Source organism: Thrips palmi, unplaced genomic scaffold, assembly GCF_012932325.1.
Source record: "Thrips palmi isolate BJ-2018 unplaced genomic scaffold, TpBJ-2018v1 HiC_scaffold_10, whole genome shotgun sequence".
NCBI classification, from domain to species: Eukaryota; Metazoa; Arthropoda; class Insecta; order Thysanoptera; family Thripidae; genus Thrips; species Thrips palmi.
The window spans coordinates 1318286-1332908 of NW_023144621.1; the positions used below are offsets into that span (position 1 = coordinate 1318286).

Below are 14623 nucleotides of genomic sequence, written 5' to 3' on the forward strand. Positions count from 1 at the left end.
GTGTGTGCAAACAACTGATCCAAAGCGGTAGAAGGGGATAACTCAATTTTCATCATTTTACAGTGAAACAAAAAACTGTTTGGAGGGTAAACTAAATCCAATTGGATGAATAATGCATTTGCATTTTTGTCAGAAAAGCCTAAGAATTACCCGTGAAAATTTTCTTAAGTGTAGCATCACTCTGTAGACGGTTTTTGTGATTTAAATCTTTACGTTGGAATGGACTATGGAACTATGTTTACTTGGTTCTCCGAAACGAGGTGGAATTCGGAGACAATTCAAGTGGAGCTGAGGTCTGCGTAGTCTATATTTCTGTGGTACATTTTTGGAGTTACCTCTTTTTTCCAATTGGTGATATGGAGTTAAGTTGAGTTGATTCGTTATACATTACATTCATAAAGACACAAGTTGAGTTATCTCCCTTTGTCATTATGTGCAATGAAGTCATGTGGGCTTCGGTTGAGTTCCCTCCATTTTCCAATAAAATTTGGACCGTAAAAGGGTTAAGTTGAGTAACATCTATTTTTATGTGGATTTTCTCCTAAACTGTAAGGAATTGGGTCAAAAAATTTTGTGTAGTGATGCAAACTACGCTGAGGTAAATAATGAGATAAAAACTCAAGTTGGAGAAAAGTCAAATTATTTCCTTCTTCCGCTTCCTGGATCAACTTATTTTGCAATTGTCTGCTCAATTTAAATATATTATGATTAATTATCAATTTTGTTCTTCTAAGTCACAGGACAATTATTATTAAAAGAAGAATCATGAAAATTAAACTATGGGGCAAAAGTTCTCAATCAATATTTATTTGTTGCAGACATTACAAAATCATTTTCAACTTTTGTCGTTGACTAACATCGTTTGCTGTTGAACAAAGACTTGTTTTTTAAGGCTGACTGTTCATGTGTCATAACAAAGTTGTTGTGGTGAAATTATCCTTTAGGGTCAGAGCAGGGAAAAACTGGACAGGGGAAGAGCTGGACACCCCACATTTGACTTCAAATGCCGTATGTACTGGCCTGTCAACTGTCATGTAATGAACCGCTGATGCCACGGAACAACTTTTGATAGTTGTTATTCCTGTGCCTACGGTATTTGAAGTTAAATATGGGGTGTCCAGTTCTTCCCCTGTCCAGTTCTTCCCCGCCCTGACCCTAGTTCGAGTTCAACGAAAGTTCAACAAGCTATTCGTTTCTTAATTGCCGCCAAAAAAGTTACCAATGAAGGTGTTACTAAGTAACGACAAAATTATTATCAGTGTGGTTTGTGTTTTAATTTGTCGCCTTCTGGAAACGTTTAAAGGCGTTTCCGCCTCGGACAGAATACAGTTCACACTCTAAATGTCTTACGAAGAAATTTCCCATAATACGAAGGAAATGGCGCAAGCATAATACGAAGGTGGTTTTCCTTCGTATAACGAAGGTTTTTCTTTGTATCTTACAATGAAAAAGCTAAAAAGATTCGTATTACGAAGGAATATTGCTTCGTATTATGCTTGCGCCGAATTCACTGTAACATACGAATAACATAGGTCAAATTTCATTGTAAGACATTTAGAGTGCAGTACCTGATAAGAACATTATGCATGGTTATGTGTTTTGTAAGATCTTACTGTGTTTCAGAATGTCCCGCGAGCGTGAGCCCCGTCACCGCACGGCTGGATCGTCAGCGTCCGTGCGTGCTCCACGCGGTGCCTGCAATGGAGAGAAGCGTCTGGAGTGTCCAGTGTGCGAGAAGCAGTTCGCCTTTAGAAGTCAACTAGAAACGCACCTTCGGACCCACACCGAGGAGAAGCCCTTCGAATGCACAGTTTGCAGGAAGAGCTTCACTCAAAGTGGAAATCTCAGAAGGCATCTTCGGACCCACACCGGGGAGAAGCCTTTCGAGTGCGCAGTTTGCAGGCAGAAGTTCAGTCGAAGTGGTAGTCTCAGAGCACACCTTCGCACCCACACCGGGGAGAAGCCTTTTGAGTGCACAGTTTGCAACATGAAGTTCACTGAAAGTGGAAGTCTCAGAACGCATCTTCGAATCCACACCGGGGAGAAGCCTTTCGAGTGCACAGTTTGCCAGAAAAAGTTCACTCGAAGTGGAGATCTTAGAAACCACCTTCGCACCCACACCGGGGAGAAGCCTTTCGAGTGCACAGTTTGCAAGAAGAAGTTCAATGAAAGTAGTAATCTGAGAAAGCACCTGCGCACCCACACCCGGGAGAAGCCTTCCGAGTGCACAGTTTGCAAGAAGAAGTTCACAAAAAGTTGTTATCTGAGAACGCACCTTCGCACCCACACCGGGGAGAAGCCTTTCGAGTGCAAAGTTTGCAATAAGAAGTTCGCTCGAAGTGGACACCTTAGCGAACACGTCCGCATCCACACTGGGAAGAAGCGTTTCGAGTGCACCGTTTGCAAAAAGAAGTTTGTTCAAAGTGGACAGCTTCGAAGGCACCTTCTGACGCACACCAAGGATACGCATCGTGAGTGAATGATTTCAACGACCTGAATTTTAATAACATTTTTCATACGGCGCATCATTATTTATGCTAGTTTATCGAATCAACTCTGTTTAAAAGAACGTTGGAAGTGCACTGTAGCCATGTATTTAATCATTTCTGTTGGAAAGAACGTGGGAACTGCTCTGTAGTTATTATGGTCAGAATTCCTGCGGCTCTTTTATGTTCTTCGTACGGGTGTAACTAGGGCTATCCGACCAATACTCTCTGTTTACATGAAGCCCAAGCTTGTTTATGGTCCTTGTGAGAACGCCCAATCGTTCCGTGCAATTTCACTGATTGAATGTATTGACATTTCCCAAAAGCATGTGTTATCTAAAATTTGCTTGTGACCTTTTGGAAAAATGCTTTAGTTCTTAGATTTTAGGTTCACTTTCAAGTCGATTGTGCTATTCGAGAGTCCTGCTTAACTTCGAACTTGTCATCATGTCTCAAGAAGAGAAGCGGTTGGTGGAGGTTAAGCTTCTGTTTCAACATTGCTGGGACAAACGGATAAATTAGGTTTTTTTAAGGGCGTGATGAATCTCTCAATGTTTTGTTGTGAATTGTTTCGCATTGAAACATTGTTTTGAAACCATTAAACTTGATTCGTATTTTGAATTTCATGAAGATGTCTTGATGATCTGGACCCTCTCAAACTCAGTTCTTTCGAAACATACAAGGAAGGTAAACGGACAAGGCATGGTCGCACCGTATCTGTCTCTTTTGTCTTTATTCCCTGGACGGAAGAAGTGGTACTCCAGGCATCAACTCCCGCCAACATGTATCAAATTAGTATGATGTCCAACAGCAAACGACACAGAGCCCATTCGGCAGTAATTTTTTTTTCATTCGTCGTAAGATTCGCACTCGGATGAAGCTGACACACGCAGTCGCCGGATAGATTCTATTGCTGACATCAAGGTGCACTTCTCGACGATCGCCTCTGTTGACTGAAAACGCTCGTGCTTGAGTTGGGCAAGGGGCAGTGGCTGGTCTCCTTGCAGCACGCAGTCCTCGTTTTCATAATGATAATGATTGCCCAAGACGTGCAGCCGCGGCGCAGACCGGTGGGAGCTGTCAAAATTCCGGACGCGTTTTGAGCTCCAGAGGCACTAAACGGGACTCGAACGGAGCGTGTGACCCCACCAATGGATTGCTCTCCGAACGAGGAATCCGTTGGTGGTGTCACACGTTCGGTTCGAGTCCTGCTAAGCTGTAGAGCTCTAAGCGCGTCTAGAGTTTTGACCGCCTGCGCTGGTTTTCTGGCCCGCTGAGCGCGGGCACCGACTTCCTTTCAATGGAACCACGTGTGGGACAGAGATCCGACCTGTCTGAAGTCCCTAGCCAAGGACGTAACGTGGCTCGGGAACGTCGTCACTGAAACGAGGGCGTGCACTTCGTGGAATCGAGCACTGACTGCTACGCTGTATTTGGGCGGCATTCCGCGAGTCGCACGGCATTGACGTTTAGCCGCGAACAAGTGTTAAGCTTCACTGCAAAGCAAGTTTGCTTGCCGCAAATTTGGTAAGCCGTTTAGAATGCCAAAAGTTGGCAAGGTTTGGTCGGAAATCTTCAAGCTTGCCAAATTTTGGCAAGCTGGGGGAGGAGTAATTATTTCCGGGCCAAACTTGCCAATTTTTGGCATTCAAAACGGCTTCCCATTTTTTGTGAGCCCAAAAATTTTCAGTTATTTCTTAGGCTTTCTTGACAAAAATGAAATTGCATCATTCATCTCATTGGATGAAGTTTACCTTGCAAACAGTTTTTTGTCTCCGGACAAATAATGAAAATTGAGTTATCCCCTTCTACCGCTTCATGGATCTTTTGGTTCTCACTTTTAAGCGTGAGACATTTTGGTACACGCCAAAAAATGTCTGCCTTTCTCAATTGAATTTGCAATGTAAACCAAAAGCAACACTTTGCCCGAAGTGCTACTTGCGCCCTTGCCCCCTATCTTTCTGTCCCTCTGACCGGTCTGGATCCGCCAACGTACGCCCTTGCACCCAAAATGCCACCTCAAAATTTACGGAAACATAATCTGCAGCAACAGGCGCCGAGTCAACCATGCTTGATAAGTCTTGCGGCCTTGCCCGGTCTCGCCGCTGGTGGTCCCCAGACGCCGGGAGCATGACCTTGCCCGCGGTTGCCAGACAATGTCTAGTTCAGTGGCGCTCGGAGCGCGCCAGGGCAGGACGCGTCTTGCGCCACAGCCGCCTCGGCTTCATCAGCCCGTGCGGCACACGTGGGCGATAGGAACAATCTCAGGCGGAGAGGGTTTTAACAGCACGCCGAGGCAGAGAGTTCAGAACTCTTTTCGAACCCACGACGTGAGGTGAGTACATTCTGTTCACTTAACTTTGAAAACTCAAAGGTGAATAAATTGAGCCACCATAGGGATAAGAAAAAAAATATCACCGTGGTGTGAGAATCGAAATTCTCACCTCATTAGCGGTGAGAATTAGAATGCTCGGACGGGGTATGCACTCGCGCGTGCAGTGTAACTTGCGCGGACCGTCCGGGCCTGCTGACTACGGTACTGCTGTACGTACTTCTTTCCGTAACCTGAGTTCATATCGAGGGGTCCTATTCAAAAGATCTCTTATCTGCGCGTTCCCCCCAAGACAATCTTATCTTAAACGCAGGTGAATTTCACTCAGTTTGACCATTTGGGATGGCTTACGAGAGTAAGCGGAATATATTTCTGCATGCACTGTTCTTTTCTTTGATCTTTCATCTTCACATTTCAGTGAATTTAATCACAGATTATATTGATTTGTAGGTGTATCAAATGATCAAACTGAGTGAAATTTGCCTGCGTTTAAGATAAGATTGTCTTGGGGGGAACACGCAGATAAGATCTTTTGAATAGGACCCCTCGATGAGTTGATCCAGGAAGGGGAAGAAGGGGATAAAGCCATTTTGACCATGTTTCAGGAGCAACAAAAAACTGTTAGCGGGGAAATCTAAAACTGAACAATGGAATGTTATAGATGATAACAAGTTCAAAGAATGTAAATTAAATTGTGAGATGAACATCAGGAGTGTCAGGTCACTGCGTATAGGATATCTATGACTTACCTTTTTCCGCTAAAATGGAAAACAGAGTCATCTCAACTTATATTTCTTAAACGAAGTGGAATAAGGAGACATGTCAAGTGGAACTATAGTCAGCAGAGAGTGATGGTTCCTCTGGTGCATTTTTTGGACTTAGCTCCTTTTTCCGTGTTCTTAACATTAAAGGGGGGTAAGTTGACTTGATTCTTTTTACAATGGATACATAAAAACACAAGTTGAGTTATCTCCTATCAACAATATGTTGAACGGAGTCATGTTGACTTTGGTTGAGATGTATCCATTTTCCGCTAAATTGAGAGTGTAAAAGGGGTCAAGTTGTGTTACATCTTTTTTCGAAGTGGATTTTCTCTTGAACTGCTAGGAATTGAGTCAAATAATAGACACTTCCACCAGAACGCCGAGTGAAGAACAAGAGGAAGAAATGGTACCGGAACCCCCATAAACGTCTTGTTTATAGGTTTTGACTGTTTACAATCATGAAACTTGTCTTTATTTAATTTTAAATAATTTTTAGAACCCAAATGAACCCATAATATTATCAAAGGAGCGACTTTTATGGACTTTCCGGCTTTTGTTATTCTTCTTGTTCTTCACTCGGCGCGCTGGTGGAAGTGTCTATTTGGTGCAATGATACAAACCATTCTAACGCACGACATAATAAAAACTCAATTTGGAAATAAGTCAAATTATTCCCTTCTTCTGCTTCCTGGATCAGTTCATATGGAGCAAGTACGGACGTTCCGTTCTTCATTCTTCTGTGCATTTTCCGTACAATAGTAACGGATTTTTTTTGCGTGTAAGATGCTTAAAATGTACAAAGTGATGCATAATACTATACACAGCTTACGTACGTATCGGGGCATCTAACTATGCACAAAAAGTGCAACTTGGTCATTGAAACCGCCTACAAGAGTTGAGTGTGTTAGGAATGTCCGTACTTTCTCCGCAGAATCTTATTTTCCGCATATTTTCTGCGTACCGAACGACGGAATTGTTTTCAGTGGACGCCGAGCCCGACCGCCATGCCGCCCGGACGGGCGCGCAGCCACCATGACGCACAGCGGACCGACGCCGCCAAGCCGCGGAGCCACTCGCTCAGCGCCAAGCAGGCCCCGGAGCCCACCGGGCCCAAGGGGCTGCGGTGCTGCCGGCCGCAGGTACGCACAGTGGGCCAGAAGACCGGTGGAGGCGGTCAAAACCCCGGACGCGTTTTGAGCTCCACAGTCGCTAAATAGAATATGAACCAAACTTGTGACCCCACCACTGGATTCCTCGTGCGGAGAGCAATCCATCGGTGGGGTCACACGTTCGGTTCGAGTCCCATTTAGCGACCCCGGAGCTCAAAACGCGTCCGGGATTTTGAGCGCCTCCACCGGTCTTCTGGCCCACTTTGCAGTGTCGGGAGTAAAACGCGCTCAGCATCAATAATTTAGCTCTGTTTTTCTCCTCATGGCCTTAGATCTTGGCCTGCCTTGCCGCCGGCATGTTCAACGTCCCCGAGGGCCTGACCATGGCGTACTCGTCCTCGCTGATCCCCGAGCTGCAGGAGGAGGGCAGCGAGATCCCCATCACGCTGGAACAGGGCGTGCTGCTCGGTGAGAAGACCATCGCCATCGAGGTTAATTGTTGAGGGGGCAGCAGCGCAGTTTTACTGCGTTCAGGTGGTTTTTACTTTCCGTTTTCACACCATGCAAGTGGGTGGCTCTCAACTGTTCATTCCGAAAGAGAGTGCACTGCAAACTCAAGTGTGTGCCAGGTATGCACTTCCTGGTGCATGCCGTCGCTTATGTGTGCATATAAGGAAGTGTGTGCCTGCCAATTTCAGAGTGTAAAGGGGGGCTGACGGTTTCTAATTCAAGTCCTGCGCTTTGTTTTCGTTTTGTATTTCCCCACGAGTTCGGAGGACGGCCGTGAAGGTACAGTTTTCCTTCGGTTCGAGTCCTGTTTGGCGACTCTGGATCTCAAAACGCGCCGAGAATTTAGGCCGCCTCCATCGGTCTTCTGCTCCACTGCTCTACAAACTGAAGTGTGTACTCAGTAGGCGTCTACACACTGTTAGAAATTAGCTCCGAAACTTTATGGAGAAAAACCGCATACTCAGCAAAGCATTACTTGGGTCCTGATGGGAGGTAAAATGCATGTCTTTTCTCAGATATTTTAAAGAGGGCTTCGCTGAAGCATTCTTCAGTCTCAAATGGTCAAATAAGGGACAATCTCCTTCGAGCTTATTTTAGCGCCATCCTGTAGCTTTCCCTTAATTTTATGAAAAGGTAAACAAGTAGGGGTTTACCTTCCCCTCATTTTTTCACTGGTCGCAAACCTTTTTTCGTGTTTTCGTGATAGTGAAGCTTGCATTTTTGTTCAAAATTCCGAAACTTTTCGGAGAAAGCCCAGAATTTGCAGTTATGGAGAGCTCCATGCAGAAGTTTCGGAAAAACTCCATGATTTTTCCATTTTTATTCGGAATTTTCTGATAGTGCAGAGGCATACTTGGAACTACACCTCTACAGATGCCTACTTAGTTGACTACACATCTTCAGATGCATACTCAGATGAGTACACGTCTACAGATGCATACTCAGCTGAGTACACGTCTACAGATGCATACTCAGCTGAGTACACGTCTACAGATGCATACTTAGCTGAGTACACGTCTACAGATGCATACTCAGCTGAGTACACATCTGCAGATGCGCACTTAGATGAGTTAGGTATGCATATGCAGGTGTGTACTCAGCCAAGTATGCAACTGTAGACGTGTACTCATCTGAGTATGCGCATCTGTAGATGTGTACTCAGCTAAGTATGCGCATCTGTGGACGTACTGAGTACACACTTCAGTTTGTGGAGTGTGCTACGTCATCGTTCCTGAACCGTTTGGCTGTTCCCGCAGGCAGCTGCATGGTGGCCTGCATGGCCATGGGCACGCTCATCTCTGGCGTCGTCATGAACCGCTTCGGGCGCCTCAACACGGTGCGCTTCTCCTTCCTGCCCTTTGCCGCCGGCTGGTTCGTCGTGGCCAGCGCCTCCACGTACGAGCAGATCCTGGTCGGCAGGCTGCTCACCGGGCTGGCTAACTGTGGGTGTCTCCTGGTGTTTGCGAAGCACACTCTAAACGAAATCTGGGTCATTCCGTCCCACTTTTACACCCTGTTACATCGACCCCCCACCGGATTGTTCCATATTTCGGTCAATTGTTTCCTAACCTAACCTATAGATGAGTCATCCACCAAAAAATCAGACCTCTACAATGCCTAGTTTGCCTGAAAGCGCGTTTTTTTCATTTTTACCATTTTTTCTCTAATTAGTGTGGGCTTTTACGAAAACGGCTGCTAAGTCCTTTCTAATCACCAGACTCCGTTCAAAGTTTTACAATGAAACCTCTAGGTCTGAATTTTCACTCAAAATGTCTTACGAATAAAATAAACTCACCATTTCAAAGAATTTCGGCAAAAATATTATGGAGCCACTTGTTCTATGTAATATGAAGCTGTAGAAAAACAAAAGAAAAAGATTCCTAATAGGGGCGTATAAACAAATTGAGTTCGTACGTATTATGTTAGCACAAATTTCTTCGAACACCACAGCCGAATTTTTAATTAAGAAATTTTCAGTGCATACGAGAGCTGTGCACAGTTCTTGGAAGTGGGGCACCAATTTTTATCCGATCCGCTCTCATTTCAGGAACGTTACATCACGTCTAAACGAATGTGACAAAATGTCACGTTCCTTTGAGCATTGTGCAACATTCGTTTAGATGTGAATAAGCTGATTTATGGCCGATTCGCATCCAAACGAATGTGACATTTCGTGACATTCGTTTCAACGTGATGTCACGTTCCTGCAATGTGAGTGTCCTATATAGCCGGACGCTGTCCCGGTATTTTTTTTTTCACATTACGTATGGGTATTGAGATCCACGTTTAACGGCGTTAAAGTTGAAGTTAATTTAGACTTTTCGTCCTCCTGTGGGCCACAGCATCACAAATTTCATGGGACTGAAATTTTTTTTAGAATATTTGAACCTTTGTGAGTCGATTCCAACCAACAGATAAACATAGAAGTTAAATTTTGCGTTTTTCATTCATCATTTTTAAAAAATTTGCGCAATGTCATTGAATTTAACGTTAACAGGAGTCTCCAGGTCGGCCGCCGGCCGTGCCTCGGCGCGGGGAGCCAATGCAGACCCAAATGAAAATCGCGATTTCTCGAAAACGGCTTGGCCAAAAAATTTCAAACTTGGTAGAGAGACTGGTAATAGACCAGGCCCGCCCCCGGTGCGGTCAAATCCGGCCCGACATTGCCTGTTTGCCTACTGGCGTGATCGGCTCGAAAAACGGAGACCGCCGTATCTCGGCTCCTGGGCACGATATCGAAAATCGGCCAACGTACGCGCGTAGTCCTACTCGTTCCCAAAACGCCTCCCCCAAATTTCAAGTCAAAATCTTGAACGGTGTGGCCGTAATTTGGGAAACGCCGAGACGAAAAACGCGACTTTTCGGCGACTGGCGTGGCGAAGGCAGGCTGGAGGCAGGCAAAGAGGCCTGATCAAGGGACCGGCCCCCGAATTGCCCCCCGCACCTCCCCCGCCCCGCCCGCCCTGCACTGCACTGCCAGACTGCCATTGTAATGCCCCCGGCCCGGGCCTGGGGCTCGCGCCTGCCTGGCTCCGGGGTGCATCCACGCTACCTGCTCTAGCATTGTCTCCGTCGCACTTTCGTGACAGACGGCACAGACGAAGAAAGTAGCTGTCGACGTCTGGGATGGCTATGCGGACGCCACCTTTTGGCTCCGGCGAGGAGGCGCGGTCGGTCCCAGCCGATTCCGAGCCAGCCGGCGGCAAGGCAGAAAAATTCATCTGAACCTGGCTCAAAATGACACGTTTTTCAACATTGGTACCAATATGCGTTTCGAAGCGCGCTGATCAAATTTTATACCAAGAAAATTGTTCAGTGATTTATTGTCAAAATTGTCCTAGCAATTTCTCGTTTACACCCAACTTCCTAGTTTTTTGAACTGATTCCGCCACCATCCGTAAAATATCAACTTTCCGAAAATTTCAAATTTTTACATCCGCTCCTAGTCTCTTTTGTTTGACGTGAAAGGGGGTGGGTTTGGGGTGGGCAGGCGGGGGCCCCGTGCCTGGCTCCGACCCTCGAGCAGGTATATTTCCGCCGCCAAACAAAAGAGACTAGGAGTGGATGTAAAAATTTTGAAAATTTTCGGAAAGTTGATATTTTACGGAGGGTGGCGGAATCAGTTCAAAAAACTAGGAAGTTGGGTGTAAACGAGAGATTGCTAGGACAATTTTGACAATAAATCACTGAAAAATTTTCATGGGTACAGAATTGATCAGCTCGCTTCGAAACGCATATTGGTACCAATGTTGAAAAACGTGTCATTTTGAGCCAGGTTCAGATGAACTTTTCGCCTTGCCGCCGGCTGGCTCGGAATCGGCTGGGACCGCACCGGCCTCCTCCCCGGAGCCAAAGGTGGCGTCCGCATAGCCATCCCAGACGTCGACAGCTACTTTCTTCGTCTGTGCCGTCTGTCACGCAAGTGCGACGGAGACACTGCTAGAGCAGGTAGCGGGGATGCACCCCGGGAGCCAGGCAGGCGCGAGCCCCAGACGGCCGGGCGCATTACAATGGCAGTCTGGCAGTGCAGTGCAGGGCGGGTGGGGGGGGGGAGGTGCGGAGGGGCACTTCGGGGGCCGGTCCCTTGATCAGGCCTCTTTGCCTGCCTCCAGCCTCCTTCGCCACGCCAGTCGCCGAAAAGTCGCGTTTTTCGTCTCGGCGTTTCCCAAAATTACGGCCACACCGTTAAAGTTTTGACTTGAAATTTGGAGAGGCGTTTGGCAACGAGTAGGACTACGCGCGTACGTTGGCCGATTTTCGATATCGTGCCCGGAGCCGAGATACGGCGGTCTCCGTTTTTCGACCGATCACGCCAGTAGGCAAACAGGCAATGTCGGGCCGGATTTGACCGCCCCGGGGGGCGGGCCTGGTCTATTCCCAGTCTCTCTCCCAAAGTTTGAAATTTTTTGGCCAACCCTTTTCGAGAAATCGCGATTTTCATTTGGGTCTGCATTGGCTCCCCGCGCCGAGGCACGGCCGGCGGCCGACCTGGAGACTCCTGTTAACAACCCTGTCGAGATCTCAATCTGCTACACTCTGAGAAAAAATGACGGTAAATCCTGGATAATTTTTTTGCCAAACTTTACCGTACTTCAAAAACCTGTATCCTCCGTACAGTCTACGTATTTACCGTACTTTTTTTACAAAATATTCCGTTCTTTTAACAGTAGTTCCGTTCTTCCGTACAGTCCATGCCGTAGGAAAGACCAGATCTGGTCCCATCAAAGGCCGCTTCCAAGAAGTGTCCACATCAGGATCTTGAAAAAAGGGGGTCGACCGACTGAAAAATTTTATTGCACCTTTCAATAGGTCTCTTCAAGACCTTTCCAACGAGTGGTCGGAAGAGGGGTCCAGGAGTCCGACTTCAGCAGTTGCGTACATCAGGAACTTGGAAAAAGAGGGTCAATCGACTGAACAAAATTATAGCAGTTTTTGATAGGTATTAAAAGTACGGGATTGCCGGGGGAAAATGTACGGGATTACCTGTAAAAAAAGTACGGCGTTTCCTGTAAAAAAAGTACGGTATTGCCTGTTAAAAAAAGTACGGTGAAGTCTGGAGTAATCAGTACAGGATTTACCGTGATCTTTTCTCGCAGTGTACGCGGGAATTCGCAATGCAACTGATCTTTCATAGCGAAATTAAAAATGTCCGGAGGTGCCCCCCCCTATAGCTCTTAGCCGGCGAGATGAATGAAGCAGAAATACCGACCGACATTGTGTTGCATTCGTACATAACAGCGCGAGGGGGTAAACACTTCAAGAAATCGTGTACAGACCACTCGGTATTACGCTGTATTACGAGTGTATCACACGTGTATTACGGCCCTAAAATGCCCAAATTTGGCACATATGACCCAAAAATGGTACTACGATCACTTGTATTACGCGCAATACACGGTTTTTGTGTACAGGGTATTACGCGAGTGGTTACCCCCAGCGTGTCTACTGTGGGATTTCCTATGAAGATACGTTGTTCTGTCAGATGATCACTCAATTGTGTTTCTCCTCGCAGCCCTTGGAATCAACGGCGCCATCATGTTCGTGACGGAGGTGGCGCCCTCACACCTCCGCGGAGCCCTGAACGCCACGCAGCCGACCATGGCGTCAATAGGTGGGTACTCTGTTACACGATGACTGTGACGTCATATTCGTTGGAGAACGTGAAATTTTGACATATTCGTCTGAATATGACGTCACGTTCGTCTGAATATGACGTCACGTTCGTCTGAATAAGACGTCACGTTCGTCTGAATAAGACGTCACGTTCGTTTGAATATGACGTCACGTTCGTTTGAATATGACGTCACGTTCGTTTGAATATGGCGTCACGTTCGTTTGGACGCGACACGACGGCCATCTTAGTATGACATTGATTTGAACGTGGATCAACATTCCTCCCTCGCAGGTAGGCGAAAGATGACACTTCTCTACTGTAGGTACAGTAGGTATGCTTCCGAAGGAAACTCTGTTAATGCGCACAGACCAGCACAAACGTCGATGAATATTGATAAAATGTCGATTGGAGGATGCGAGCGTCGTGGTTTGCCACAGTGTGCGGTTGTTCCAGCTGAGACTCTGCATGTCTGCCAGGCATCGTGCTGGGCTACGTTTTGGGCGCGGTGACTCGGTGGCGACTCTCGGCCTGGATCAGCGGCGCGTCCCCCTTCTTCGTCGTGGTCCTCATGCAGCTCGTCTGCTACGAGAGCCCCATCTGGCTGGTGTCCAAGGGCCGCGTCGAGGAGGCCCGGCGCTCGCTGCGGGCCTACGCGCGCTGCTACGACACGGAGGACGCCAGGGTGAGCGGCAGCCCGAACCCCTAGGGTGTATGTATTTCGGATGGGAGGAGTCGAGATCCACACACCAAAAGCGGAGAACTTCTCTTGCACAGTAAATGACCACGTTCTTTTTGTTGGGAATAGATTTTGCACAGAATTGAGCATGCACGTGAAACGCAAGAATTTGTGCGCAACAGCGCATACTTTCATGCTTCGTTACGTGCAAATTCGTGTATGTTTGAAATGCATGCACAATGTTGTGCAAAAACGTTTGCACGAAAACTTCATAGTAGCAATTTAATGTGTGCCTATACACTGAAAATAGGAAGGTGAGGACTTCAAGGGGTGATTCTAAAATCCGGAAAAGAGCGATACTTCGATGAAGGACCGAAAACGGCTCATACTTTAGTGTCAACGATAGAGGGTGATAGGTCTTCAAGCTGAACAAGGGCCAGTTTCGCTGATGTCCGACCTTTTTGGCCCGTCCCGTTCATTTTTTGAAAAAAAATGACGGAGGAACGGGCATATAGTATGATCCCTGCTGTGCGTCCGTCCGTCCGTCCGTTCGTCGAGGACTTCCCGTGGTCCGATCTTGACCAATTTGGTATCCCCCTGGTGACCTAGAACGCCCGGGGCAGCAATTCGATCGGCCAGGGGCGCTGCTGCAGGTGCATCACTCGCTACGGGCGGGAGATACGCAACGGAGAGCCAGGGTGAGCGGCACGTAGGGGTATTATTTGGATGGGGCGAGTCGAGACAAACAACCAATGGGAACAGTTTCCAGCGTAAATCGAGACGTTCGTTGCCGGGTTGCACAGATCCCATGCGTGAAACGGTATTTTGTGCGAACATGCATACTTTCATGCTCGTACGTTATTCGTGATTGTTTTGCATGCCAATTTTGTGCAAACGTGTTGACGAAAATTCGTAGCATTAATTTTATACCGAAATAGGATGTAATTCAAGTGGGTGATCAAACATCGTGAAATGAGCGTTTCGATGAAGTACCGAAACGGGCCAATTTAGTGTCACGATAGAGGGTGATAGGTCTTCAAGCTGAACAAGGGCCAGTTTCGCTGATGTCCGACCTTTTTTCGGTCATACGTCGAGCATCGCCCTTTTACATACGGAAATATTGTCTCTAATT

At 46.9% G+C, this 14623-nt stretch overlaps 2 protein-coding genes across 40 annotated transcripts in view; both read left to right on the top strand.

Annotated features, from left to right (window-relative positions):
* Positions 1-3107, top strand: part of LOC117651736 (gastrula zinc finger protein XlCGF8.2DB-like) — a 51896-nt gene extending 48789 nt beyond the window's left edge. For all 39 annotated transcript variants that reach the window (XM_034396222.1, XM_034396390.1, XM_034396115.1 and 36 more), the window contains one exon: positions 1624-3107. In XM_034396222.1, coding sequence (XP_034252113.1) covers positions 1625-2479 — 855 coding nt within the window. In that variant the 5' untranslated portion in view covers position 1624 and the 3' untranslated portion in view covers positions 2480-3107. The remainder of the gene's footprint in view (positions 1-1623) is intronic.
* Positions 3108-4638: 1531 nt separating this feature from the next.
* Positions 4639-14623, top strand: part of LOC117651264 (facilitated trehalose transporter Tret1-like) — a 34925-nt gene continuing 24940 nt past the window's right edge. The window contains exons 1-6 of the mRNA XM_034395119.1: positions 4639-4821; positions 6566-6721; positions 7024-7159; positions 8458-8643; positions 12714-12812; positions 13292-13497. Coding sequence (XP_034251010.1) covers positions 6587-6721; positions 7024-7159; positions 8458-8643; positions 12714-12812; positions 13292-13497 — 762 coding nt within the window. The 5' untranslated portion in view covers positions 4639-4821; positions 6566-6586. The remainder of the gene's footprint in view (positions 4822-6565; positions 6722-7023; positions 7160-8457; positions 8644-12713; positions 12813-13291; positions 13498-14623) is intronic.